The sequence below is a fragment of the Crocodylus siamensis genome, chromosome 6 (assembly GCF_052110815.1).
Source record: "Crocodylus siamensis isolate JL-2025a chromosome 6, ASM5211081v1, whole genome shotgun sequence".
Classification (NCBI taxonomy): domain Eukaryota; kingdom Metazoa; phylum Chordata; order Crocodylia; family Crocodylidae; genus Crocodylus; species Crocodylus siamensis.
The window spans coordinates 27,557,811-27,585,715 of NC_143400.1; the positions used below are offsets into that span (position 1 = coordinate 27,557,811).

The 27,905-nt window shown below is 60.3% G+C and overlaps 4 protein-coding genes across 9 annotated transcripts; 2 read left to right on the forward strand and 2 right to left on the reverse strand.

Moving 5' to 3' along the window:
- Nucleotides 1-49: 49 nt before the first annotated feature.
- On the forward strand, nt 50-5,742 carry PAQR4 (progestin and adipoQ receptor family member 4). Of its 2 annotated transcripts, XM_090054802.1 has the most exons (3): nt 56-512; nt 2,824-3,042; nt 4,186-5,662. In XM_090054802.1, the coding sequence occupies exons 1-3, from the start codon at nt 347-349 to the stop codon at nt 4,617-4,619; spliced, it is 819 nt and encodes a 272-aa protein (XP_089910928.1). In that variant the 5' UTR covers nt 56-346; the 3' UTR covers nt 4,620-5,662. The 2 variants fall into 2 exon arrangements, with proteins under 2 accessions (XP_089910929.1, XP_089910928.1); XM_090054803.1 differs by lacking the exon at nt 2,824-3,042 and having other exon boundaries at nt 50-512; nt 4,186-5,742.
- A 2,932-nt stretch (nt 5,743-8,674) lies between these two features.
- PKMYT1 (protein kinase, membrane associated tyrosine/threonine 1) lies at nt 8,675-13,696 on the reverse strand. 3 transcript variants are annotated; one of them, XM_090054679.1, is made up of 9 exons: nt 13,581-13,696; nt 12,857-13,235; nt 12,078-12,571; nt 11,708-11,814; nt 11,223-11,395; nt 10,913-11,136; nt 10,297-10,383; nt 9,854-10,068; nt 8,675-9,214 (listed from the first exon to the last, which is right to left on the reverse strand). In XM_090054679.1, the coding sequence occupies exons 2-8, from the start codon at nt 13,223-13,225 to the stop codon at nt 9,858-9,860; spliced, it is 1,665 nt and encodes a 554-aa protein (XP_089910805.1). In that variant the 5' UTR covers nt 13,226-13,235; nt 13,581-13,696; the 3' UTR covers nt 8,675-9,214; nt 9,854-9,857. The 3 variants fall into 3 exon arrangements, with proteins under 3 accessions (XP_089910805.1, XP_089910804.1, XP_089910806.1); XM_090054678.1 differs by lacking the exon at nt 13,581-13,696 and adding an exon at nt 13,369-13,541; XM_090054680.1 differs by lacking the exons at nt 8,675-9,214; nt 13,581-13,696 and adding an exon at nt 13,369-13,545 and having other exon boundaries at nt 9,882-10,068; nt 10,297-10,342.
- Nucleotides 13,697-15,771: 2,075 nt separating this feature from the next.
- Nucleotides 15,772-20,740, reverse strand: GREP1 (glycine rich extracellular protein 1). Of its 3 annotated transcripts, XM_090054761.1 has the most exons (16): nt 20,306-20,428; nt 19,973-20,032; nt 19,844-19,882; nt 19,484-19,528; nt 19,230-19,286; nt 18,857-18,895; nt 18,604-18,657; nt 18,270-18,332; nt 18,114-18,182; nt 17,882-17,947; nt 17,694-17,762; nt 17,264-17,311; nt 17,057-17,119; nt 16,689-16,769; nt 16,489-16,542; nt 15,772-16,106 (listed from the first exon to the last, which is right to left on the reverse strand). In XM_090054761.1, exons 1-16 carry the CDS (start codon nt 20,376-20,378, stop codon nt 16,081-16,083), a joined length of 906 nt encoding a protein of 301 aa, XP_089910887.1. In that variant the 5' UTR covers nt 20,379-20,428; the 3' UTR covers nt 15,772-16,080. The 3 variants fall into 3 exon arrangements, with proteins under 3 accessions (XP_089910887.1, XP_089910889.1, XP_089910888.1); XM_090054763.1 differs by lacking the exon at nt 16,689-16,769 and having other exon boundaries at nt 20,306-20,740; XM_090054762.1 differs by lacking the exon at nt 19,844-19,882.
- Nucleotides 20,741-24,904: 4,164 nt separating this feature from the next.
- Nucleotides 24,905-27,826, forward strand: LOC149861982 (claudin-9-like). The gene is made up of 2 exons (XM_090054807.1): nt 24,905-25,607; nt 25,772-27,826. Exon 2 carries the CDS (start codon nt 26,133-26,135, stop codon nt 26,781-26,783), a length of 651 nt encoding a protein of 216 aa, XP_089910933.1. The 5' UTR covers nt 24,905-25,607; nt 25,772-26,132; the 3' UTR covers nt 26,784-27,826.
- Nucleotides 27,827-27,905: the final 79 nt, after the last annotated feature.

The window sequence follows — 27,905 nt, forward strand, 5'->3', positions numbered from 1 at the left end:
GGCGGAGCCAATGGTCCCTCCGGCGGTGGGGGAGGCGGAGCCATGCAAATGAGGACAACCTTCCCGCGCGGTGGGGTGACAACAGGGTGTATACGAGGGGCGGAACCATGCAAATGAGCCGAAGGTTCCTGGGGGCTGGGTGTACGCACGTTGTCACCCGGGTGGGCGGAGCCAGGCAAATCAGCAGAACGTTCGCGGGGTGGGGGCACAGAGTGTTCCAGCCAGGGAGGGGCGGTGCCATGCAAATGACCCGAGCGCTGGCGGGGAGGAGGGAGCGCCGCAGGGGCGGGGCCATGCTAAGCAGAGGGCGGGGCTCCGGCCGGCTCCGGGCCGGGTCGGGCCGGGCATGGCCGGGCTGGGCGCCCCGCGGCTCCTGGACTGGGCCAGCTCCCCGCCGCACCTGCAGTTCAACCGCTTCGTGCTCACGGGCTACCGGCCGGCCTGCTCCGGGCCCGGCTGCCTCCGCAGCCTCTTCTACCTGCACAACGAGCTGGGCAACATCTACACGCACGGTACCTACCGCCCCCCCGATCCACCCCCTCCTGAGCACTTACCTCCCAAATCTGCACCCCCCTTTCCTGGGGTCATTACCCCCATCATCCCCTTCCCCTCCTCCTGGGCACTTATCCTCCCAAATCTGCAGCCCCCCTTCTGGGGTTATTACCCCTCCTCTCTCTCCTCCTCCTGGAGCCGTTACCCCCCCGCATCTGCCCCCCCATCATCTACCCCCCCATCTCCCCTCCACATAATCCACCCGTCCCTTTCCTAGGGCACTTATCCTTCTCCCACCCCCCTCCTGGAGCAGTTACCTCCCCTACTGTCCTCTGCTAGGGTAATTACCCGCCCCCCATATCCATGATCTTAGCTACTCCTGCAGGGACTCCCCCCTCCCCGGCTTTATGCTCCCCTCAGCCCCAGAACTAGGGCTGGGTGCCACCAGATGCCCCAATTCCTCCCCCTGCCCCAAGATATCTGCTCCCCTCCCCCAGCAGACCTGAGGTCCCCCTAGGTAGTTGGGGGGAGGGGGCTGAGGGCCCAGATGCCTGGGTTCTCTGGGGCGTAGGGGGCACTGAAGCGGGGGGCGCCAGGGCTGGGACACCTGGGGTCTCGGCCAGCTCTGGCAGGCTGAAAACCCAGGTGTCCTGCTTCCCACAGGACCTGGTGCCAGGGGCCGCAGTGATGCGCCCCCTCCCCCCCCCCACACACAATGGGGCCTGTGTCCCTGTGGGGGGAGGCAGGGCTGGGAGCCTAGATGCCTGGGCTGTCTCCAAAGGGCATGGGGCAGGCTGACATCAGCTGACTCCCGGGGGCACAGTGCCCAGAGGCCAGGGTGATGGGCCCCCTGGAGCAGAGAACTGAGGTGCCTGGGCTCCCAGCCCCCCTGCTCCCCTCCAGGAGAGCCCAGGCAGCCAAGCCCTGGGTGCGGCTGTGGCTGGGGTGGAGCCTTTCCTGTCATGGGAGGCAGGATGGGGCAAGTCTTATTTCTGCCCAGGCTGAACTTCCTCCTAGGATACCTGGGTTCTCATGGAGGAAGTTGGGGGAAGGGAGCCCAGACACCTGGGTTCCTTGTCCTGCCTTGCCCTTCAGCTGATCCGCTTTGGGCCCACGTCTAATCCTGGCCGATCCGTAACCCTCCCCCACCTCTGAAATCTGCCACCTCCCTGGAGGTTGTGGGGAGAGAGGGAAGCCTGGGGCCCTCTCCCCCACAACACTCAGCGAGTGCTGGGGTGTTGCATACAGCTCCCTGCCCCAGCTGCTGCACCCCAGAGCTGGCTGCATCTTGGGCTGGGTAGAATAGGCCCTGTGAAGGCAGCTGGCTCTGGGGTGGGGCAGGCCCTGCAGATGTGGCTGGCTCTGGGGTGGGACATATCAGGCTGGGTAGAACAGGCCCCACAGAGGTGGCTGATTCTGGAGCCTCTGATCTTATCCCATGGGCCGCTTTTAGCTCCCAGCTGACGATCCAGTTAATTAAGCTCCCCCCCCCCCCCCCCCCCGCCGCAGTGTCCCAATTAGCTCTGGGGCGTAAGAAGCTTTAGCCTCCAGAGCCTCCCCAGTGACCTTCCGGGGGGGTGGGGGGGGGGGAGGCAGGGGTAGGTAGCCTGGACACCTGGTTTCTCTGGGAGGGGAGTGGGAGCCCAGACAACCTGGTTCTCCCTGCAATCTGCAATGGGAAATCTCAGCTGGCTTATGTGGCTCATGACTATTTAATGTCCGACCTGGGCTCCGCTGCCAGGACGTTACCTGAGATGCACGCATGTGCCACCCCCGAGCCAGCTGCATCATGCATCCCCCCCAAGCCAGCACCATTGTGGGTCCCCCCTGTCGTACCTTCCCCAAACCCAGCCGCATTGTGGGATCCCCGTTATCCCTACTCCTGGATTTCTCCCATCCCAGAGCCAGCTGCATCACAGGTGCCTGTGATACCCATCCTTCCCCTCCCCAGAGCTGACCACGTTCCTGCTGGGGCTCCAGGGCCCTGCGTCAGCTGCCGGCCGCGGCCCAGGCATCAGCAGAAGTGCCCCAGCCCTGCTGCTGACACAGCTTCTCCCGCCCTTGGCTCCGTCCTGGTTTTGGGCTCTCTGAGGTTGCGGGGTGGGGGGGCCGAATGTAGCCTTGTCCCCAGCCCCCAAAGAACCCAGGTGTCCAAGTTGTCAGTCCTCACTGCTCTTGTACCCCACACCACCCAAAGAACCTAGGCATCTAGGATGGGGGCTTCTCTAGTTTGGCAGGAGGGGGGTGGTCACCCAGGTGGTGGCAGGGGTTGGTCAAGGAGGCAGGGTCCCTGACCCTCACCCTCTGACCTCCGCCCCCACCGCCCCACAGGCATCCCACTGCTGGGCTTCCTCGTGCTGGTGCCTCTGAGTATCCCGTGGGGGCGGCTATCAGTGGCCTGGCTGGGGGCTGTGCACTACCTGGCCTGCATCTCACCCCAGCTGGGCAGTGTCCTCTACCACCTTTTCATGAACCATGAGGGTGGCCCGGCTGTCTACCACACCCTGCTCACCCTCGACATGTGCGGCGTCTGCCTCGTCAATACCCTTGGTGAGCAGCCAGCCATGGGGAGAAGGAGTCAGGGCTGGAGAGGAGGTGTTAGGCTGAGGGGGTGGGGTGGAAGGTCATGCGGGGGTTGGAAGGGGTCACTGGAGGTCAGGGTGGGGTGTGTAGGGCCTGGAGGCATTGGAGGATCATTGGTCGGGGATGGGTGGCATAGGAGGGATAAGGAGGGAGTGTTGACAGATGGGGAACCATATAGGGACAATGTGTGGGGATATAAGGGGTCACTGAAGGTTGGGGTCTAGAGGTGAGGGTCAGGTGGTCTTGGGGGACATGGGGGAAAGGATAGGGTAGATGCGGGGGCTAGGTAAAGAAGGGGAAGTGTTATGGGACACAAGAGGGGATGGGGTAGATGCAAGGACCAGGTAAGGGATGGGGTTCTTGTGGGACAGAGGAGAGGGGATGGGGTAACTGGGAGGACCAGGTAGGGAATGGAGGGTCCTGTGGGACAGGAGGGAGGGGATGGGATGGGGTAGGTGCAGGGTCCAAATAAGGGATGGGGGTGTCTTGTGGGACATGGGGGATGGGGTGGAAGGTCCAGGTCGGGGGGATGGGCAGCCCTGTGGGGTAGATGTGGGGACCAGATAGGGGTCCTGTGGAATAGGAGGGAGGGGATGTGGAGACAGGTAGGGGATCGGGGTGGGGAGTCTAGTGGGACATGGTGGGGGGATACATGTGGGGACCAGATAGGAGGTGGGGGTCTTGTGGGACAGAGGAGATGGGGTACATGGGGGGATCAAGAAAGGGATGGGGTTGGGGGGTCTTGTGGGACATGGCAAGGTAGATGGAGGTGGGAGATCTCGGGGTGAGGGGAGGGGACAGACCAGATGCAGGGACCAGATAGGGGATGGGGGTGTCTTGTGGGACATGGCCAACAGGGTGAGGTAGATGGGAGGACCGTGTAGAGGATGGGGGGTGGTCCTGTGGGGTAGGTGTGGGGCTGGGGAGAGGATTTTATGGGACGGGGGAGGGCATGGGGTAGATGCGGGGACCAGGGAGGGGATGAGGGGGCATGGTGGGGGTCAGGGCCTATGAGATGGTGGGGGAAACATGGGGGTCAGGGGTCAGCCAGGGAGGGAGGAGGTCACAAGTCAGGGCGAGGGCACTCACCCTGCTCTTCCCCCTGCCCAGGGGCCCTGCCCATCATCTATTGCACGCTGGCGTGCCGCCCGCTGCCACGCAGTGCCGCCCTGCTGGCCTACTCCGGGCTATCAAGCTATGCGCTGCTGTGCGCCGTGACGGCCCGCTCCAACGTGCGGCGCCTACGCTCCTTCGCCTGGCAGGCCCTCTTCCGCTTCTTCTTCTTCTACCTGCGCTGGGCTGGGCTGGGCACTGGGGACCCATCCTCGCTGCGCTCCTACCTGATCATGGACGGGCTGGCCCTGCTGGGGGGCATCATCAACATCTCCCGAGTGCCCGAGCGGTGGCGCCCAGGTCACTTCGACTACTGGTTCAACAGCCACCAGATCATGCACGTGCTGGTGGTGGTGAGCATCCTGCACCTCCACTGGGGCGTGGTGGCTGACCTGCGGTGGCTCACCAGCTACGTCTGCCCCCAGAACTGAGGTGGGCTCCCACTGGCTGAGTGCTAGTGGGCAGCGGTCTTTGGGATGGCTGGATCAGCTCCTGTTGGCCAACGATTCTTCTGGCTCAGATCCTGTTTGCCAGGAATGTCTTCAGGATGGGCAACAGTAGAGCCCCACTGGTCAAAGGGTTCTGAAGGTCAACTCCGGTTGGTTGAAGGGGTCTTCAGGATCAATTTCTAGTGGCCAAAAGTTCTTCAGTATTGACTCCTGCTGGCCAAGAATGTCCTCCTGAGGCCAGTAATGGACTCCCATTGGCCAAAGGGTCTTCAGGATGAACTCCCATTGGCCAAGAATGTCTCCCTGATGGCCAGCAATGCACTCCCGTTGGCCAAAAGGTCGTCAGGATCAACTCCCATTGGCCCAGAATGTCTAACGCACTCCCATTGACCAAAGGGTCTTCAGGATCAACGCCCATTGGCCAAGAATGTCTCTTGGCTGGCCAGCGACAGACTCCCATTGGCTAAAGGGCCTTCAAGATCAACTCCCATTGGCAAAGAATTGCTCCCAGGTGGCCAGCAGTGCACTTCCATTGGACAAAGGGCCTCCAAGATCAGCTCCCATTGCCCAGGAACATCTCCTGGCTGGCCGAACCGATTGGCTAAGGGGGTCTTTTGGGTGGCTAAGCAACATATCCCTTATTGGCAGAGGGGGAGGGGATCCTCTAGGTGCACTCCCACTGGCTGGGGGAAGTTCGTGGGGGAAGTGGTCAGCCACGGGTTCCCATTGGCTGACAGGATATGCTGGCCCACCAGGGAAGGGCTCTCATTGACTGAGCCTCATTCTGATGTGCCAGGAATAGATTTCTATTGGCCAGGGGTGAACACCCATTGGCTGGGGGATGGTTCTTCTAGGCTGCAGACTCTCCTTGGCCAAGACTGCGGTTCTCTGGTGGCCAATGGGGGCGGGCTTCCATTTGCTGAGACGCCCTAGAATCCTTCTAGCTCACCAGCAATGCTTCTCCACAGGGACTGGGGGGGTGGGCCGCTAGGGGACAGTGTTACAGGGCAATGGGGGGCAGGGCTACAGTCCCCCCTGCCCCGGCATAGGCCAGTGCTCAATAGTCCTCATATCCAGGTATCCTACAGACTTCAACACCATGCAATACTTTCTACTTTTTAAGGGCTGCGGGGGCGGGGGGGATGCCCAGACGCCAGGGTCCCATGTCAAAATCGGGGTGGGGGGCAGGGGCGATGAGGTTGGCGTGCAAAACAGCTGGTCCCTGGCAAGGAAGGCGGGGAGGGGGAAGCAGTTTACAAACAGCGAAGGGTGGAGCCAGCCGGGGTTTCTTCCACTGACTTCTGCCCTTTTCTGCCTCAGTTTCCCCCACCCCGGCACACTTCAAACTGGTGGGGCTTTGGGGGGAATGGATTGTTCCCCTTGTCTACAGGCGTCACAGCTGGGCCAGGGCAGGGAGATGCTTTCCTGCCTTGGCTCCTTTGGCACTTTGGGGGGTGGAGGCATTTCCTGCCCTGCCCCCACCCCCCTTCCTCCTCCTCATTGGGCTGTTTTTATACTGTGCATTTCTCTTGCTGCTGATTTGGTGCTGCATGGGGAAGCAGGCCTCCCTCCCCCTCTGCTGGCATTGGGCTAACCACCACGTCACCCCGTTCCATATCTTCAGACCATTGCATGGGGGGGTCATGGGGGCACCCAGGTTCAGGCTGAAATCCATGTTTCTCATCCTCTTCTTTTTTGCTGGCCCCCACAGGGAACACTGGGATTGCTGCCCAGCTTGTTCTGGAGCCTGGAGGTGGAAATGGAGCCAAACTGGTGCTGAATCGAGACTGGGAGTGGGCGGCCGTGTGCGTGAAGCGGAGCCAGATTGGTTCCTATGCTGGGTTCCGATTGAGAGGCTCCATGTGCATGTGGTTGTGTGTTATGTGCCAGAACCTGGGTCCCCACACATATGTGTATGCATGCATGTGTACATATGTCCCAGACACCTGGGTCCTGTATATGTGCGTACACATGCACATGTGTTTGTGTGCCAGATGCCAGGGTCTTGTGTGTACGTCCCAAATTCCCAGTATGAGGGTGTGCGTCTCCTAGCTACCTGGTTTCCCCATGCACATGCATGTGTGTGTATGTATGTGCAGGACACCTGGGTCTTGTGTACACCCGTGTTTGTGCATCTTGGATGCCTGGTTGTTGTACATCCCAGACTCCTGCTGTGAGAGGGGGTGTGCGTGTGTGTGTGACTGTGTGTCCCAGACACCTAGGTCCATGTGCATCTATGTGTGCCTGTGCATATGCATGTATGTCTCGGACACCTGTGTGTGCATGTGTAGTTTTGTGTATCCCAGATCCTTGGCTCTTGTATGTCCCAGACTCCGGATGAGGGGTTGCATATATGTGCAACAGAGATTTGGTTCCTGCTCTGTATTCTGACAGAGTAAGGGGTGCGTGTGTAGGGGTGTCCCAGACACCTGGGTCTCGTGTGTGTATGCATGCATGCATGCATGTCCAATGTATGTATGCACATCCTGGACACCTGGGTCCTCTGTGTGCGTGTGTGTTTTTGTGCATCCCAAATGCCTAGGTCTGGTGTGTTATGTCCCTGGGTTCTGTGGGTGGGTGGGTGGGTGTGTGAGTCCTGGATGCATGTCCCAGACAACTGAGTTGCATGTGTGTGTGGCCTAGGAGTCAGGATTCCTGGGTTCTTCCACCAATCCAGTCTGGTTGCCAAGGCCACCGGAATGACCTGAACTAGACTAGTTCACAAGTCCGCGTTCACAGACAGCTCACAGATGTGAACCAAGCCAGGCCAGGTCTCAACCCTGATTCTGCTTAAGAGTGTGTGATTTCAGCACATCTGGATTCCGATTGGCTGGGGGCTCCATGGGCATGCAAATGTAGTTAAATCCAGGTTCCCCTTGGGGCTCCAGATCCACTTTGCAACCAGCAGGCTCATGTGACTAGAGCTAAACTGGTTTGCAATCTGGATTCCAATCCAGGGCCCCATGCGGATGTAGCTCCATGTTCTCCTCCAAATGGAAGCGAAGCTGTGGCAACACCTTTCAGCCCAAACAGCCAAACTCATTTAGGAACTGGTTCAGTATTCAAAGCCTGCTTTGAGTGGCCGTGTAGACGGAGCTATAAATGGTACAAAATTAAAATGTAGTGGGGTAGGGCCATGGGTGGCCAATGGGGGGCTTCAGAGAATGCTAGGTTATGCCAAAAAAAAAAGTTAAAAAGTGAAGAAACCAGTTCTCCCATGTTGGGAGAAAAGGAATGTATTTCATTTGTGCTTCCCCCAAGATGGGGGGGTGCCATGGGGCGGGGCAGAAGCAGGGGGCCGGCGTCCGGCCTCCACTACCCCTCCATCCATCCAGTCTCGTCTCCGTTATCTCAGGGTTTAAAAAAAAAAAAAAGCCAAACACGGCTTCGTGTTTGCGCCTTTGTGCTGAAGCGCCGGACGTATCTTTTTAAACAAAAAAGAGCAAAATAAAATTTAAATGAAACAAAAAAAAGACCCATGAAAACTGTGTATGTGAAAAAATATAAAACCTGAAGAGCAAGAGGCCAAAAAAGAACCGGTAAGGAGAACTATCCTCAGTGGGGTGATGGGTACATCTGCTAGCGAGCCCTCATTGGACGGTTGCTCTTGGCTTCGATAAAGCAGAGGCAGCGGTGGTTGGGCATGTTTTTTCCCATTGGGTTGTCAGCCTTTCTAGGTCATCGTTTGCCTTCAGTCCGGTTCAGGTGGGGAAGACAGCCCATGCTTTACGTGGTAGAGCAGATATGGGAAAGTTGGAACCACCCCCACTTCCTCGTTGGGGTCACCCAAGCAAAGTCAAGACCACCATCGTCCCATTTTCCGAAGGGCTACAAAGCCTCCCACTTGGGTCCATCACTTTGGATACAGGCAGCTTGGAAACAGGTTGTGATGGGAGTCGGGGGGTTGGACACTGTTCTGCTTATATTCCCACAATGCCCTATTACCCCATGAAATGGAAAAATGAGGTGTCTCCCATTTGAAGGGGCTCAGCTCATGCAGACACGTTTAATCTGGTTCAAAGCCCAGTGGAGGAAAGGCAGTTGAGTGGACACAGACCTGGCTTAATTCAGATTAAAAGCAGCTGTAACGGTTTAATTAGATGCTCAGGTTAAATCTGGAGCAATTTGGGAGACCAGAGAGAGGCAGAGGACAGAGTGGCATAACTTGATGTCTTCAATTCTCTTAGGGCCTAGCTACCCCATTGTCCAAATCCATCTCCTCTGATGTTGTCATGTCCAACTGTCTGTCCCCACATGGTTGTCAGGGGAGGAAGTTGGCATTGGCTTGGTTTCCCAATCTTGTACCCAGAGTCAACTGCCATAAGCCAACCAGCTAGGGTCTACCTTGTTGCTGATCCCCTTGTGGTAGAATGCAGATTCCTCCCAGAATTCTGTGCCAGGTTCCACGTGCATCCATGCCTGGTCCAGCCAAATTGGCACCGAGGCCACACCCTGCCTCCACATAGCACCCGGCAGCCATTTCTTCCAACCTGTCCCCACATGAAAGCATTGCCAAAGACATCTGTGGGGGTGGTGGAGACGCCGGGGCTGTCATGAGAGGTCACCAGCTCCTACAACTGTTGACAGATACACCAGTGACACCAGAGCCCTCACGGTCTTATAGATACCAGAGCTCACAGGCAAGTCGATGTGGTTCAGTATGAAGCAGACTCGGCCCCACAAAACTTGCCATGGAAAGCTCCCCAATTTGGGGGGGTGCAGTCAAGGAGGAGGCAGGACAGAAAGCACAACACCTGTGGCCTAGATTGTCCTCCAGCAGGGGGCAGCATGTGATGAGACACGCCTCCTGCAGGGCCCCATCCCAAGCCCCCCAGCTTTTTCTTTATTATTTATCATCCTCATGATTCCAGAATATTCCCTACTGTTCACATCCCAAATGTGGGGCAGGCCAAAGCCCTGGCAGGTCGGGGGGTGGGGGGGAGCAAGACTGAGAACAGCACCCCCCCAGAGGAGAGGGCTGGACACAGGATTAAAAAAAGACCCTTGCCCAGGTTAGAAAGATGCAGTAGTGAGTGCTAGGGTTCACGCCCCCATCAGCTCCCACACCCTCCTTTTACCTCCCAAAGGAGGGGGGTCATTGCAGTGTACCCCAAAATTATGGGGGTCTCTAATCACCGCCTCAAAGGGGATCTCATGTGTTGCCTTGGTGGGGTGGGGGTTGGGGAGGTCAGTCCCAAGGCCGCCACTGATCTCACCCCATCAGTTCGGCTCAGGTGCAGCATCCTCGAAGAGGCTGAGGAGGCTCCGGGGCTCAAAGGAGGAGCGGGGGCTGGGGTCTTCATCCTCCCCAACTCCAGCCTCCTCATCCTCGAAGCCAAGGGTCCGGCCCCTAGCAGGGGAGCTGGAGCTGCCACATGAGGATTCAGGGCAGATGCAGCTCAGGTTGGGGCTGCCCTGGAGAGTGGGGGTCCTGGTGTGGGGGAGGGGGGGAGAAAAGGGTGGGGTGGGGATAAAGGAGAGAAGGATCAGCACAACACACAAGTTCTCCCCCAGCTCAGGGAGGAGGATTGGGGGGGGAGGGGGGGTGTCAGAGAAAGGACAGCTGGGAATCTGGATGCCTGGGTTCTCCCCCTGGTTCTGAGAATGAGGGGCACAGGGCATGTCCTAGGGCCAGGGAAGGGATCCCATGGGGACTTACTTCTGCTTCCTGCCACCTGGGGTCTGCCGGGGCGTAGAGGTGCTGCCTAGAGAGAGAGGCAAGCTGAGCTGGGGGGCACCAGGGGCCCTAGAGGAAGGGGAGAAGCAGAGAGGTTTCAGAGGTGGGGGGAGCACCCAGGTGTCTGGGCTCCAAGCTCTACCCCATTGCACCCCACTCCCCTCCCAGAGCTGAGACAGAACCCAAGCATCTGGGCTCCCAGCCCCTCCGGGTCTACCCCAGCAGGCACCACTCCCCACACCAACCGCCCCCGAGAACCCAGGTGCCTGGGCTCCCAGCCCTCGGTGCTCCAAACTGCCAGACCCCTCTCCCATGCCAGAGAACTCGGGTATCCAGCTCCCAGCCCCACTGCTCTACCCCCCTAGATGCTACTCCTCTCCCAAAGAACCCAGGTGTCTCAGTTTCCACACATCCCTCCCCACCACAGTTGCTCCCATGAGCCCTAACACCCCCACCAGACTCTGCTCACCTCTCAGAGACTCCAGGCATCTGCACTCCCAGCTCCCTCCCACCGTCTTCCCAGAGAACCCAGGTGCCCAGGCAAAGTGAAAGGGGCTGGGGGCATGTAGGGACCCAGGCATGGCCCCCTGCCACTCACCTGTCCTGGAGGGGGCTATCCCCGGAGCTCCCCGACAACTGGAACATCTCCAGGGCCAGGCTGCCTGTTCCACCTTCAGAGTCCTCATCTTCCTCCCAGGTCCTGGAGAAGCTGCCGTAGGCAGGGAGCAGCGGGGAGTGGGGCGGGGTGGTTGGGGGGCCCTGGCGCCAGTGGGGGAGACCGCACAGTGCCAGCCAGGCCCCCCACAGCAAGCTCATCAGCCCCTGTGGGTGGGGAGGGAGAAGGGGGAAGATTAAGCGGGGCAGGAAACAAAGAGCACAGGAGGCAAGAAGCAGGGGGGGGCACTGACCTGGAGCAGCACAGTGCCCCACTCCAGCCCAGCTTCAGCTAGCAGAGTGAGGCGGCGCCAGCGGCCCGTGCAGCGCATGAGGTCAGACTCCAGAAGGGTGTCCGCCGAAGGGCGGAGCCGGGGGTCAGGCTCCAGCATAGCAGCCAATAGGGCCTGCAGCTCCAGTGAGAGGCCTGGGTGTGGCGAGGAGAAGAGATGATAAGGAAGACCTCTGCAGTGCCCCGGCCCCAGGCACCCTTGGACCAGGGGAGGATCCAGGCTCCCAGCACCCTCTGCTTCTCCCCACCAGGCCACACTACCCACCTGGACCTCCAACTCACCACACTCCCCTCTGCTCCCCACGAACCCAGGCATCCCCGGCTCTGAGACTTACCCACTCCAACCCCCCCAGACCCCAGCCCATACCCAGAGAACCTGGCTTCCAGCTCCCCATCCCCCCAGAGCTGGGGTGGAACCCCGGCATCCAGGCCCTTCCCCAGACGTACCAGCTGTAAACTCAGGGGGCAGGTATCCCTGCCGCAGCTGCTGCCAGGCCTCACCCCCTGTGGGCAGCTCCAGGTTGCAGGCGACCTCCAGAATGGTCATGCCCAGGCTGGGGGTAGGGGGCAAAAGTCACAAGTGGGGGAGGCAAGATGGGCAACTGACCCCCCCCCGGCCAACTGCCCCACCCAGGTGGCTGCAGCCCACAACATTCAATCAGAGCATACCTGGTCAATCAGAACAGGGTGGGGTGGGAGTGGGGGCAGGGGGAATCCGGGCACCCGGATTCTCCAAGGCAGAGAGCAGGGCCTGGTCAATCAGAATAGGATGGAGCGGGACAGGGGAAGCTAGGCACCTGGACGCTGGGGTCCTAACCTGAAGACGTCAGCGGCAGGGCTGTAATCCCCATGCAACAGCTCGGGCGCCATGTAGCGGGGGTCGCCCTCCTGCGCCTCGCCCAGCTCGGCCTGGCCCAGCTCAAGGGCCAGGCCAAAGTCACCCAGCTTGCAGACACCGCGGGCCGTGAGAAAGATGTTGGCCGGCTTGACGTCCAAGTGGGCCAGGCCGCAGGCACGCAAGTGCTGCAGCGCCCGCAGCAGGTCCCAGAGCCAGGCATGGACACGGCGCTCAGGCAGGGGCTGCCTGCGGGCCTCGCAGTGCTGCAGCAGGCTGCATGGGCACAGCTCTGTCTGCAGGTAGAGCTGGCCCCGCTCCTCCCAGGCCTGTGCCAGCCCCAGGCAGTTGGGGTGGCACCCCACACGCCCATGCCGCCGCGCCTCTGCCAGTTTGCGGTGCCGGTCAGCCGCCCCCCGGAAGGGCTCCACCGACCGCTTCACCGCGTACAAGCACCCATCTGCTCGGCTCCGCACCTGTGGGAAAGTGAGGGGCAGGGGTAGTCTGGGCACCCAGACACCTGGGTTTTCTGGGTAGGAAGTGAAGCCCAGTAGATCTGGTTTGGGGGCTTAGTTTGGGTACCTGGGCGCCTGCGTTCTCTAGGCAGGGAGCAGAGCCCAGTCAGTTAGCATAGGGGGTACAGGGCTGGTCTGGGCACCTGGACCCCTGTGCTCCTACTCCAGCCATCCCATACATCTCCCCCCAAATCCTCCCCTCCGTCTGTGCCACACCCCAGCACTCCTCCCCCCGCCCTGCCGTACCTTGTAGACCTCGCCAAAGGAGCCGCGGCCTAGGTGGCCCAGCACCTGGAAGCACTGGCGGAAGAAAGACTCCCGCTTGGTGGGGTCATACAGTGGGTCTCTGGGTGGCGCAGCCTGACCAGGGTCCCCATGCCACAACACAACGCGGGCCCGCGGCTGGCTCCAGAGCTGGAGCTGGCACCCGGGGAAGACACGGCTCACGGTTGGGGGCACTTTGTGGCGTGGCCGGGATGGGAGGGAGTAGCCTGATGCTCGCTGGGGCCTCTTCGCTGAGAAGCTGCCCTCGGCCTCACGGAAGAATGCTGGCACCGGCCGGGGTGTGCAGCTCAGCTGGGGCTCGGGGCCTGCCTCGTCTGGGGGCACCGGCATGGCGTCAGCGCTGGCCGGGGGGGAGAAAGCAGACAAGGTTAGCAACACAGGGTCGGTGCGACTGGGGAGAGGCTGCCCCCCACCCACATCCCTTGGCATGAGCAGGTGCGAGGAGGAGCACAGCCTACTCAGGGGGCACTGACATGACTGGGGAGCCCATGCCCCTTGCACTGGGCAACAAGGGGGCAGTCTGGGTCTGTGCTCCTTAGCATGAGTAGGAGGGCGTGGAGGTGGGGGCAGCCCCCCCAGTGTCCCTTGGCATGAGGGCTGGGGTGGAGGGCCATTTCTGATGGGGGGGTCAGTCCCCGCTTGGCATGAGGGGGCTGGGGTGGCATGAGCGGGGGGCGGGGCTCACCTCCAGGGCCCGGATGTGGTGGGTCCCCAGCGCGGGAGGGCAGCGCTATCCCCCCCCCTCACCCGTTCCCGCGCGCGGGCTCCCCCGTCCTTTCCCGCCTTTCCTCCAACTGCCGCCCCGCCCGCGCCCCCTCAGCCAATCGGAGCCCAGGCACCGCCCACTTCACTCGACCCCCGCCAGCTGCCGCCCCCGGCACCGCCCCCCGACTGCTCGGCTCAGGATTAGCCAATCAGAGAGCGCCTCGTGCCCCGCCCAGTTCGCCCGGGCGGATGTCAATCAGCTCCCCACTTTAAAGGGATATGGGGGTGGGGGGCGCGCGAGGGTTCCCAACATCCTTTGAGGCAACGGAAGTATGGCCAAACCAAAGCCCCCTATCCTCTCGGAAATACCCCTTCGCCCCCTTCAGCCCCTCGGAAATGCCCCTCTACCCTGCCAAACCCCCTCAGACATGCCCCTCTCTCACCCCAGCCCCGCAACCCCCTTGAGAAATGCCCCTTCACCCCCCAGCTGTTTGAGGTGGTCTAATAAAAGATATCAGACTCACCCAAAGAAGCTTAGTTCCCCTACCCCCACAAAATCCCCTTAGAAATGCTCTTTCACCCCCCAACCCCCCTCAGAAATGCCCCTCAAGCCCCCCAAATAATCTCAGAAATTCCCCTGCACCCCAAAATCTTCTCAGAAATGCCCCCACCCTCCCAAATCCCCTCAGGGATGCCCCCTTACTTCCCCCTAAAAAAGAGGGGTGAGGATCCCCCAAGGCAGCCCTCCTACTCCCTAGGGAGGAGCAAGGGCCCCACAACCCTTGTTTTTGGGGTACCCCTTCAGCCCTTATATAAGGGGCAGCTGTGAGTTACCCCCAGCCCCTCCACCAGCCCCAAGGGTGCCTTTAACTTAGTTCACCCCCCATGCATCACCCCCAGATGGTGGGCACAAGGGACGCTGCCCATTGCTGAGAGGTGCAGACGGCGCTGGACATGTAGGGCCTGGCATGGCCCCAGTCTCAGCCTCGGGGTAATTCAGGGGGTCCAGATGTGAGGTGCTGCCCATCTTAGCCCTGGGGGGTGGGTCTGGCCAGTGGGAGGTGGACTCCCAAGTGTGCAGGAGAGCCTCCATAGTGTGTGATGTGCACACGTGCACACAGAACCCAGGTGTCCAGGAAAACCCCCCACTTCCCACCCACATGCAGAACCCAGCTGTTGGCTGGACACACATGCACACAGGTGTCCAGGACACACACACCCCCGCCAAGCACCCCCCCCCAAATGTGTAGAACACGCACATGTCCTTGCCTCAGTCTCCTCCAGCAGGAGGCATGCATTGCTCAACCATCTACCCCACCCCCACCCCCACAATCCAGCAGTCCCGGCTATGACACACACCCAAAACCCAAGTGTCCGACTCATAGAACCTAGGTGTCCAGGGAACACACACATACACAGAATGCAAGTGTCTAGGATATACATACAAGCAGAATCCAGGTGTCTGGGATGAACACATACACACACACAGAGCCTAGTTGCTAGACACACACACAAATACACATACACATACACAACCAAGGTGTAGACACGCATACACCCCAAGTGTCTGGGACACACACAAATGCACACACACACACATACATCCCAGGTGTCTGAGATATACACACATACAGAACCCAATTGTTGGACTCTCACTCCCCACAATGTCCAGGACACACACATACAGATACCAGGTGTCTTCCACCCCACACACATAAGTCAAGTGCACACAAATACACGTTCTCACACATACATATTCACACACAGCACCCAGGTGTCCGGCACACACATGCATACACGCCAGGCATCTGACGCACACACACACGCACGCAACCCAGGTGTCTGACACAAGCACCCCGCCGCAAGAGTCTGATGCACACACGCACAACCCAGGTGTCTGATGCACACCACCCCGCCAGGTGTCTGATGCACACACACACCCGTGTGTCTAATATGTACACACACATCACCCCCCCCTCAGGTGTCTGACGTGTGCACCCCCCCGGGGTCTGATGCGCACACACATTTTCACCCACACAGCCTAGGTGTCCAGGACATACACACAGAACCCAGGTGTCACACACACACATTTTCACACACAACTCAGATGCCCAGGACACCCTCCTGCCCTGCACATCTGGAAACAAATCTCTCAAGACACAAGCTCTTTGAGGGGCTTTTTATTGCCGACTCGCTCACCTCCCGCTGTCAGCGGAGAGGGGGCAGATACAGATACCCCCCCACGCACTTCCTACTCCCTTGTGGACACCCCTTTTGCCCCAGAGGGCGGAGGAGAGGTGTGACAAGTCTAGGACAACAAACTCCCCAAAATTGCAGGCTTTTAACATGTAAGAATCCATTAAAAAATCCCAATGAGACGATAAGTTATAGCGGAATGACTCCTTTCCCTTGTAGCACCACACGTAGTACCAGACGTGGCAAGGTGGGCCCCCCTGCGACAAACAACTGGCACCCAGGACTCAACACTTCCCGGCCGGGCAGTGGGCTGAGTGGAGAGAGAGCGTGAGAGAGGAGGGATCAGTGCTGGATAGGAGGTAAGGTTACATACACACATATACACACAGAAAGGACATAGGTATCCAGAACACCCAGAAACACACACACACAACCTAGGTATCTAGGATGCCCAAAAATACGTACACACACGCACAGGACCCAGGCATCCAAGATATATACTCACATACACACACGCAAGACCTAAGTGTCCAGGATACATACACATACCCTTAGGACCCAGGCATCTGGGACACAACCTCACTGATATTCAGGATAAGTATGTGTATGTATTCTTACACACACACACATACACACACACACTGAAAACCCAGGCATCTGGGGTCCAACATGATGGGGGCCCTGCTCCTCACCTCGGTAGCCATTGCCCAGGAAGCCGTTTAGGCCGTATTTGAACTCCTTCCCACCTACGAGAGAGAGAGCTCCCGTCACACCCCCAACTTCCCCTGGGGGGGTGGGGAGGGGAGAATCGTTCCTCTCCCATGGCAGTAGAGGGCCCAGGACACACAGGTCCCTAGCCACAGCCACCAAGGGGCACAGCACCCTTGCCTACCATATGCCCCTGGGACGAGGGCAGCAGGCACCGGGCCGTACCCACCAGGACCCGGCCCAATGGAGATGGGTCTGTAGGCACCTGAAAGCGCAAGGGAGAGGGTTGCTGTGGGGCAGAAGCACAGGTTGTGGGGCAGTAGCACAGGCTGGAAGGCACTATGGGGCAGGTGGGTGGATCCATCTGGCTGCTCCAAGGGTGGGTGCAGCCCCCCCCCTCCACCACCGGGGGGCTTCATAGCTCTGCTGAGCCCTGTTGGCACTTTGCCCACTCTGGTTTCTCTTTTCTCTATCTCTATGGTCTCCCCATTGCCAAGTCCTGGCCCTGTCCCCATCTCCCAGCACCCTGGGGGCACCCGGGGCAGGTCTTGCCTGGGGCCATTCCATTGGCGTGGAGATCTCCCCCATTCAGGTATCCCAGTCCATTGCCGTTGGCTGCAGTGGGGAAAGAGAAGGGATCAGTGGGGATATGGGACCCAGGCATCCCAGGGGGTGGGGAATCAGGAGCCCCTCATGCCTGCCCATCCCACAGGGGGCAGGGGACCCAGGCATCTGGGCGGCCCCTTCCCCAGCCCTTACCCTCTGACCCGGCAGGCTGTGCCCTGAACGTCGCCTGTCCTGAACCACCTGACAGGGAGACAAGGGTGGGGGGCAGCGGATAAAACCCATGTGTCCAGGCTCCCCCACTCCCTGGAGGCTCTACCCACTGGGCATGGAACCCAGGCATCTGGGCGGTCCAGGGGCAGGGGCAGGGGCAGTGACAGCAAGGGCTACCCCCAAGGGACCCAGGCATCCATGCCTCTCCCTGTGGTCTGGGGCATCCAGGCAGGCCACACCCACTGGGAAGTGGGGGAAAGGGGTAGGGACCTGGGTATCCAGGCAGGCCTTGTCCACCAGGGATAGGAACCGAGGCGTCCAGGCCACATGGGGGTTCAACAAGTGCAGCCCCCATGCCCCAAAACATCCTTCTGTACCTGCTCCCCACATCCCCCAGTGTCCCCTCACATACCCAGCTTGCCCATGCTGAAGTCCGCACCCAGCCCCACTGGCACCACCATGTAGGGTCCTTGCCCCGGACCTGGGGGAGGGGAGAAAGGAAAGGAAAGGGGGCCGAGTCATAATCAGGGATGCCCCGCCCCAATTCCGGCCCCCCACCCTCTCCGCCAGGAACCCAAGAGTCCAGGCTCAGGGACTCACCATATTTAGCAGCTGATGGCTCTGCACCAGGGCCTCCAACCCGGCCCCCAAAAGGCCCCAGGGCACCTGGAGGTGTGGGGCAGAGGGGTAGTTAATAGGGGGTAGTTCCCAATCTGTTGCCCCCCACCCCACAGCCCTGTGGTCCCTCTCACTGCTGACCCACAGCCCCCGGATACCTGGATTCCACCTCACTCCTGCCCCACAGCATCCCCCCCCAAGCCCTTAACCCTACCATTGCCATATCCCAGCTGCGGCCCTGGCCCTGGGTAGCCGTTGCCACCTGCTCCTCCTCCTCCGTAGCCTGGAGGAGACATCCGGGGGGAGGGTATTAGAGTGGAGGGGGGAAGATAAGGAGCATCCCAGGTTGGGGGGAACAGGGTCCCCTTACCATTGGCATAAGCTGGTTGCCTTTCTCCATTCACAGGGAAGCCCCCGCCTGCTGCAGGGTACCCTATTGGACAGATACATGAGAGGGGGCAACAAGCAGGGAGCAGGAGGGGGCAGGGGCCCTGGGGCAGGAGTGTTGGCAGGGGGTAGCACTGCACAGCCCTGTAGGCACTGGAGACACTCTGGTCTCTCTTCCCTGGGGCATCTCTGTGGTCTGCCCCACTGGGAGAGACCTCCTGGTACTGCCTCACCTCCCCCTCTTCCTGCCCCCAGGGAGCGCTGTGGGGCAGAAGCCCTGGCTGGGGAAGGGTAGGGCAAATCATATCCCCTCTTACCTGGTTGTATCACCCCCCGGGGGTATCCACCCATGCTGGGGCCAACCCCGGGTCCTGCGGGGGGAAGAGGGAACCCAGTTAAGCCCCCGGTGCCCCTCACTCCTGACCCGCAGCCCCCGCACAGCTGTCCCCCTGACTCCTGACCCATTCCCCCCATAATGATGCCCCTTCTGACCCGCAGCCCCTCCACAGCAGTGTGCTTCACTCCCAACCTGCAGACCCCATCGCACCCCCTCCCAGTTGCCCCACTCACCTGGTTTCTGTTTTACAACTTGTGCATACGCACCAAATCCTGGAAAGAAAGTGGGGTTAGGAGCGGAAACACCTGAGTTCTGTGTCAGGGGAGTGGGGTTGGGGGGTCAGAGCTGTAGGGACCTGGGAGCCCGGACACTTGAGTTCTCTGAGCTGGGCATTGAGAGATGCAGGGGGCCAGGAGCCCAGATGCCTGGGTTCCCCAGGAGAGGTGTAGGGGCTGAGGGGTGAGAGAAAAGAGGTTTGGGAGCCTGGATGCCTGGGTTCTCTGGCAGGGGAATGGGGTTGGGGGGGCTGGAATCCCAGCTGCCTGGGTTCTCTGGGTGCTTGTACACATCACGAGTATACAGCCATTCCTCCACCCCCAAACTCACCTGCTTTGCCCAGCTTGGCCGGGACCCCCAGGCCAATGTTGAACCCGTTCTGCACCACTGGGGGGAGACAAAAAGAGGGGGTTGTGGAGGGGTCCCAACACCTCCCCATCCCTGCCAGGCCACATCCTTGAAGGAGACATCCTCACGGGGCTCTGGGTTGACCCCAGCCCCCACAAACTGCCCCCCCAGGGCACCTCCAAGCACCCCAGGGTGCCCCCCTCCAGGTTGGGGAACTCCCCCATGTCAGGTCTCACCTGGGCCAGGCTGGAGTCCATAGGGGGCATAGACGGCGACCTTCCCTGCAAGGGGGGGATGCTGTGTGAGGGAGCCCAGATGCCTGGGTTCCCTGGGGTAGGTGGGAGCCGGACGCCTGGGTTCTCGGGGTGGGAGGGTAGGAGCCCAGATGCCTGGGTCCCCTTTTTAGAGACCTATCCAGGAAGGGACAGGCCTGGTGGATGGGAACAGGGGAAGCTGGATGCCTGAGTTCAGCCCCGACCCTGGGGAAGAAGCAGGGTCTAGTGGGTACAGCCGGGGGCCCAGACACCTGGGTTCTCTGGGGTGTGGAGGGGTGAGAACAGGGGGGGGCTGGGAGCCTGGACACCTGGGTTCCTCACCTGCTTTGGCCACCCCAGGGCCCAGGCCCCTTCCAGCCCCTGGAATCAAAGAGCCCCAGTGAGCAGATACCATCCCCCTCCCTCCGTCCATCCCTCACCTCCCAGCTGCGCCCCCCCCCGCCCACTTACCCCGGAGCAGAGAGGGCAGGTAGAGGCGCCCCAGCCCCCCTGGCACCTGCGGCTTTAGCCCTGCGGGGAGAGACATGTCAGGTGAACCCATTCATCCGGATGCCCAGCACCCCTGCTCCCAGCCCCCGACACTGCAGAGAACTCAGGCATCTGAGTGCTCAGCACCCCTGTTCCCACCCCCCGACACTGTGGGGAATGGAGGCATCCAAGTGCCCACCTCCCCTACTCCCACCCCACCCACCCTACCCACAGTGCAGAAAACCGAGGCGCCTGGGTGCCCAGCACCCCCTCCACCCCTGTGCCCTGTGAGAGAACCCAGGTGTCCAGGCTGACCCCCCTGGAGGCTGGCACGAGCAAGGCAGAACAGGAGCAGCAGTGCGGCCCGGCCCATTTCAGCAGCCCCCATGGCCCCATGGCCCGGCCCAGCACGCGCCTGTGGGCCATATAGCCCCCAGCCCCGCCCCCGGCCCTGCCCCCTGGGCCCCAGCCACACCCACAGGGCTCCAGTGGGAGCAGGGCGGGGTGAGGGGCCATGGGGGATGAACACAGATGTGTGGACGTGCAGAGCCCCAAGACACACACGCGTGCACATACCCACACACCAGTCTGACGTGCACAGATACAATCTGCACATGCACACATGTGTGCGCATTCACAAGGTGGTCATGCACACACGCACGCTGGGAGATGGGCACACAGGCTTGGTGCACACACAAATACACCTTAATGCCCACGTACGTATGCACAGAGTCCTCACACACACACACCATCCTGACACACACATTTGTGCAGAGCCCTGAGACACACGTGTACACACCCACACAGCCCTGACACACACACACACGTACACATACCAGCCTGGCACACAGGAGTGCAGAGCCCTGACACACGTGCACACACACCTTCCTGACACACACATGTGCAGAGCCCTAAGACACACACATTTACACACGCGCACACAGCCCTGACACACATGCACAAATGTGCACACACACTATTCTGATAAACACACAGGTGTGTAGAAAGCCCTCATACACATGTGTGTGTAAACACAGCTCTGGCACACATGCTGACCCACACACATGTCCACATGGACGCACTCGCACACAGGTGCAGACACACTCAGCACACACACACCCCCAACCCTAACACAAATGGCCCATGCATTCACCCATAAACACATCCAGGCACACACAGAAGTAGAGCCCACACAAAAACGCACACACAGCACTGACATGCACACACTCACTTGGCAGTGACACACACACACAAAACCCAGGTATCTTGGACACGAATGCACACACACACACAAACCCAGGTGGCACACACACACACACACACACGCACACATATACACAAACAGAACCCAGACATCCGGGACACACATATACACACACAACCCAGGTATCCAGGACATACGTGCAAATGCACACACACAAACCCAGGTGTGTCACACACATACACGCATGCATGCAAACAGAACCTAGGCATCCAAGACACACACACACACACACACACTCCAGGTATCCAGGGGACACACACACAACCCAGGCACCACGGGGCGGGGGGAAGTGTCGCAGACACCTGGGTTCCATGGGTGTGTCTGGGGGGGGTGTAGCTGTGTGCTGTCTGTGTAGCTCCACAACCACACCAGAGAGGGACTGTGGGTCAGGAGTGAGAGGCACCACAACCACCCTCCTTCAGACCACTCCCCCCGCTCCCTCGGCTGTGAGCTTCCTCCCCCGCAGTGCCCTGGCAGGGGCCCTGGGTGTGACCTGTGACAGCAGCCAAAGCAAATGGTGCTGGGCCAGCAGCACAACGGCAGGTGCCTGCACATGTGCGGCCCTTGGCACCGCCAGAGTGCAGGTCATGACACACGCAGAGACACACCACTAGTGTGTCTCTGCATGGGGGCGCACAGCACACGGAGAGACGCCAACACGGCTCAGAACACAGGGGGAGACACAACGTGGATCACAGAACAGAGACAGACACACAGCTTGGCTCACACGCACAAACCCCACAGCCTGCAGCACATATAACACAGCTCAGTGCACACACAGAGACACGCCACACAAACACGACATGGCTTACAGCAACCATGTGGGCATGCAACATTGACACAAAACAGGTGACGTGGCACACAGCAGACACTCCACACAGCGCACAGAGACACACAACGCTGATGAGCAACACAGCCACAAGCACACAGGCAGGCACAGCACACAGACAAATGACACAGCACATGGATGGACACGCAATGCTGGCACACAACACGGCATACAGCACACAGAGATACACACAACAGACACACAACACAGCACACACATGGACATGCAAAATGGACACGCAATGCGGCACACAGAGTATGCAGCCCCCAGATGCGCAACATCCCACAACACAGCACACACACCACCATGTACCCCGTCTCCAGGGCCGCAGCAAACAGGACACACACCGCACACGCCCTTCAACACAGGGAGTGGCACACAGACCAACATGGCACACACATGGCACGGCACACAACACTGCTCACACACACACACGTGGCACATGTGGCGCGCGCACACACACACGCGCACACACACACACACACAAAACCCCTAGCCCCCTCTAGGTGATGAGCCCTTGGTCTAGAGAGGGAATCTAGGCTCCGAGCACCCCCTTGCTCGCCTCCTGCAGTTCCCACTCTCATCCCAAGGAAACCAGGTGTCCAGGGACCTCCCCCCACCCTCAACCTGGGGCCTGTTTGCAGTTCCCAGCAGCCCCCAGGGCAGGCGGGGGCAAGGGCCAGGGCCCATCACCCTGCGGCATTTCACACCTCCTGCCTGGCTGGTTTCCCACGGACCAAGGCATCCAGGGCCTCCTCCTCCCACCCCCACAGTGCAGAGAACCCAGGTGTCCAGGCCCCCATCAGGTATCCACAGCACACCCCCCCCAGTGGTGCCCCTCACTCCCAACCTGCAGCCCCCCATAGCAGTGTCCTTCACTCCTGACTCGCAGGCCCCCCTATAGTGGTTCTCCTCACTCCTGACCCATGGCCCCCCCATAATAGTGTCCTTCACTCCCGACCCACAGCCTGCCTACAGCAATGCCCCTCACTCCCAACCCGCAGCCCCCCACTCCAGCAACGCCCCTCACTCCCAACCTGCAGCCCCCCATAGCAGTGTCCTTCACTCCTGACTAGCAGCCCCCCCATAGTGGTTCTCCTCACTCCTGACCCATGGCCCCCCCATAATAGTGTCCTTTACTCCCGACCCACAGCCTGCCTACAGCAATGCCCCTCACTCCCAACCTGCAGCCCTCACATAATCGTGCCCCTCACTCCCAATCCACAGCCCCCACAGCGGTATCCTTCACTCCTGACAAGCCCCACCCAGAATGGTGCCCCTCCCTCCTGACCCACAGCCCCTCTATAGCGGTGCTCCTCACTCCCAACGTGCAACCCCACCCCACAGTAGTGTCCTTCACTCCCAACCCGCATCCCCCCACAGTGGTGCCCCTCAGTCCCGACCCACAGACCCTCACAGCAGTGCCCCTCACTCTTGATTTGCAGCCCCCACCATACTAGTAACCCCTGGCTCCTGACCCATAACCCCACTATAGCGGTGCCCCTCACTCCCGACCCCCAGCCCCTCACAGCGGTGCCCCTCAGTCCTGACCCCCAGCATCTCCCTATCCTTGTCCTCATCTGGAAACATTTAATCCCTCCCCCATTGGCTTGGGCTTCTGGGTCCCTCCCCCCACTTTCAAGAGAACCCTGGTGTCCGGCCACACCCTGTGTGGCCTAGACAGAGCAGGGGGCAGGAGGCGGGGGATGAACGGAGAACGCAGGCATCTGGGCCAGGCACCAAATTCCCTCACGTCCCGGCCCTAGCGGGGCCCAAGCTAAATATTGTCCGTCTGTCTCGTGGCCCTGGCCCCCACTGGGATGAATGGACACCCCCCGCCCCGTGGTGCCTCTCACTCCTGACCCGCAGCCCCCTCCACCCCCAGGTGCAAGTTCCTGCATTATCACCCCCATGGGCACCACAATGGGCACCTGTGGGGGGCTGTGGATTGAGAGTGAGGGGCACTGCTATGGCGGGGCTGAGAGTGCGAGTGAGGGGCACTGCTGTGGGGGGGGCTGCATGTCAGGAATGAAGGGCACCACCCCCAGGTGTCCGGCAGGGGGCGGCGCCGACACCTGATCCAGGTGCTCTGTTCTCACCTCCCCAGTTCCCAGGATCCCCCTCACTGTTCCCATGACAACAGCCGCCTATCACTGTGTCCATTACCAGGGGCCCCTGGTCACCTAGCAACGACCTAGTAACGTAGCCAGGGGGGGTATCAGGTAACCCCCTCCCCCAGCAGGGCCCAGGATCGGGGCCCTGGGTGCCTGAGTCCTGTTTGCTGTGGTTATCACCAGCCTCGTTATCAGTGTGGGGGAAGTGACTCATTAACCAGGTCCCGTTAGCAACCCTAACCTCTGACCCCCCGACTGCCCTCAAGCCACTAGTCCCTGGGCCTGTTATACCCCCCTGAGAGCCAGCTGCAATCTGGCCCCTCATTGTGGCTAGCTCTGGGGTGGGTGTAACGAGAGGCCCATGATGTGGCTGGCTCTGTGGTAGGGGTAACAAAGGGCCCAGATTGCAGCTGGCTCTGAGGTGGATATAATCTGGGCCCCTTGTTACACCCAGCCCAGAGCCAGCTGGATCCTGGGCCCTGTTACACCAGCGCCACCCTTCCCAGCCCTCCCCTCCTCCAGCTCAGAGGGAGGACAGGGGTCCGGGCGCTGTTCCAGTGAGGAGATAAACAACCCGCTGCGCACTCACCGTCTGCCCCTGGTGCCCAGTCGCCATGGCAACCCCCGCACCCGCCCTGCGTCCCACCCACTCACCTGTGGGCCCGTATATATAACCCCCCTCCCCCTCCTTGCTGCACAGCCTGGTGCTGGCCGAGCTGCAGGCCACGGACCTGGGCTCCCGCCACGGCCCTGGGCTCCCACCACGTCCCTGCCCACCGACTCCCAGAACCCTCACCCCCGGGACCCGGTTCTGATTGGACCTGTCTCCTGGGCCAGAGTCTTGGCCCCTTGTGATTGGACCCATTTCCCTGACCCGGCTGGTTCTGGAAGGACCTGTCTCAGCTGGCTCCGATTGGACCTGTCTCCTGAACTCATAGCGCAGCTAGTTGTGATTGGACCCATTTCCCTGACTCGCCCGGTTCTGGAAGGATACAGCTCCTGGGCTTGGGCCTTTACCTGTTCTGACTGGACCTGTCTCCTGGACCCACCTGGCTCTGAAAAGGTCATCTTCTGGGCCTAGGTCTTGGCTGGTTCCGACTGGACCCATTTTCCAGAGCTACCACCCAGCCAGTTCTGATTGGACCTTTCTCTTGGACCCGCTCCCTGACTGGTTCTGATCGGATCTGTCTCCTGGACCCACCTGGTTCTGTACGGGCCCACCTTGGCTGGGTCTGATCGGACAAGATTCCTGGACCCAGTTCTGGAAGACTCTGGACTTGTCTCCTGGCTGGTTCTGTTTGGACCCCTTTCCCAGGCCATCTGCTGGTCTCTTCTGATTGGACCCTTCTCCTGGACTGGTCTCCCAGCCGGTTCCGATTGGACCCATCTCCTGGCCCCACCAGGGTCCCGGTAAGGCCCCAGCCCCTCCCACCCAGCCCCACCCCTGTGGCTTCATCCAACTCCTCCTGACCCCACTCAGAACTGCCCCTGGAACCAGCCCCCACCCCAGACTCAGCTGCTCCCAGTGGGCCTGGCCAGTCCCACGCAGGCTCCATCTGTCCCTCTGCCTACAGAGCTCCAGAGAAGACCCCCAACAAGGACTCTTCCATTGGTCGTGTTGGTCATCTGTCCATCCAGCCCAACGTCCATCTATCCATCCACTCCAACTGGTGTCTCTCCAAAGGTCTCCAACATCTCGGCAAGGACTCGTACATTGGTTGTGTTAGTCATCCATACACCTATCCACCCTCCCACTCAACTGGTCTCTCTCCAAAGCAGATCTCCAACACCCCAGCAAGAACACTTCCATTGGTCTTGTTGGTCATCCATCTGCCCAACCCAACATCCATCCCTGCCTCGTGTCTCTGTGAAGACCTCCAGCTCCCCAACCAAAACTCTCCCATTGGTTGATTGGCCACCTCCTGTCCCCCAGCGATGGCGTCAGCAGGGCTGGAACTCTTGGCCATGAGCTTGGCCATCCTTGGCTGGCTGGGAGCCATCATCGCCTGCGCCCTGCCCATGTGGAAGGTGACGGCCTTCATTGGCAACAACATCGTGGTGGCCCAGATCATCTGGGAGGGGCTGTGGATGAACTGCATTGTGCAGAGCACGGGGCAGATGCAGTGCAAGGTTTACGACTCCATGCTGGCCCTGCCCCAGGACCTCCAGGCCGCCCGTGCCCTCATGGTGGTGTCCGTGCTCCTGGCCGTGGCTGCCCTCCTGATAGGCATCATGGGGGCCCAGTGCACCAACTGTGTGGAGGATGAGATCTACAAGGCCCGGGTGATCATCATGGCAGGCGCCCTCTTTGTCACCTCAGGCCTCCTCTGCCTCATCCCAGCCTGTTGGTCAGCCAACTCCATCATCCAGGACTTCTATAATCCCCTTGTGGCTGATGCGCTGAAGCGGGAGCTGGGCGCTGCCCTCTACCTGGGCTGGGCGGCCGCCGCCCTGCTGATCCTGGGGGGGGCACTGCTGTGCTGCTCCTGCCCCCCGCGCCGTGAGCGGTACCCACCTCGCCTGGGCTACGGCAGCCCCAGTCGGTCAGGGGCCAGCGGCGGGGGGGATAAGAGGGACTATGTGTGAGGGCCAGGGTAGGGGGTGAGGGGCAAGGGGCAGAATGAGGAAGGAGTGGAGAGGATGGATGGATGGAGAGATGGATGGGCCCAGGGATGGATGGATGGGTGAGTGAGTGAGTGTAAAAGAAAAAGGATGGAGTGTGGATGGACGGAGGGATGAGCCCAGGGATGTATGGATGGATGTCTCTGGGGATGGATGGATGGAAAGATGGATGGAGAGATGCCTATGGAAATGGATGAAGGGATGGATGGGGGGTGTCTATGGGGATGGAGAGATAGACAGATAGGTGGGGGTGTGTGCAGATGAATAGACAGAAGGAGGCAGGGAGGTGTGTCCATGGGGATGGATGGATGGGTGAAGGAGTGAAGGGGAGACTGGCCAGATGTTTGGGTGCATGGACAGAGGGAAGGCGGATCAGTGAGTGAGCAGCAAAAAGAACATGTGGATGAGTGCATGGGTAGGTGGCCAAAGAAACGAGTGAGTGGAGAAATGGCTGCCTGGATGAAGAGACCTGGGGGTGAGTTGATGGAGACACAAGGGGGTCAGTGAATGGATGAGAAGAGGGAGAGAGGGACGGATGAGCTGAGTGGAGCAATGGATGGATGGATGAGTGAGTGTGTGAGTGGAGGAGAGACCAGAGGGATGCATGGTGGGTGGATCCATCACCAAACGGGGTGATAGGTAGATGGATGGATTAGGGAACTGGACAAGTGAAGCAAAGCCTGGCGACTCTGGGGTCTAAGTGGAGAACACATCAGATGGACAAGTGTAGGCAAAAGGCTGAGGGGGCGGCCTGGCCAGGGTGTGGGGTGGAACAAGGCAGGGAAGGAACGAGTGAGTGAGAGGAGAGAAAGGAGGAGTGCGGGGAGGGGAGGAGGGGGGAGACCTTGACCCCACTGCCTGCCAGGCCTGTGTTTGCCCAGCATGTAATGATTAATCCCAGGCCCAAGGGACAATTCCTTCCCCCAGGCTAGGGGTTTTGGAGTGGGAAGGGGCATAGACCAGGGTCCCTGGGGGATGGAGCCTAGGGGTAGGGGGCGGGGTTGATATGGGGGGCAGGGGGCTGTTGTATGGTCCAGATAAAGCAAAGTGTGTGTGAACCTCATGTCACCTGCTTCCCTGTCTTTT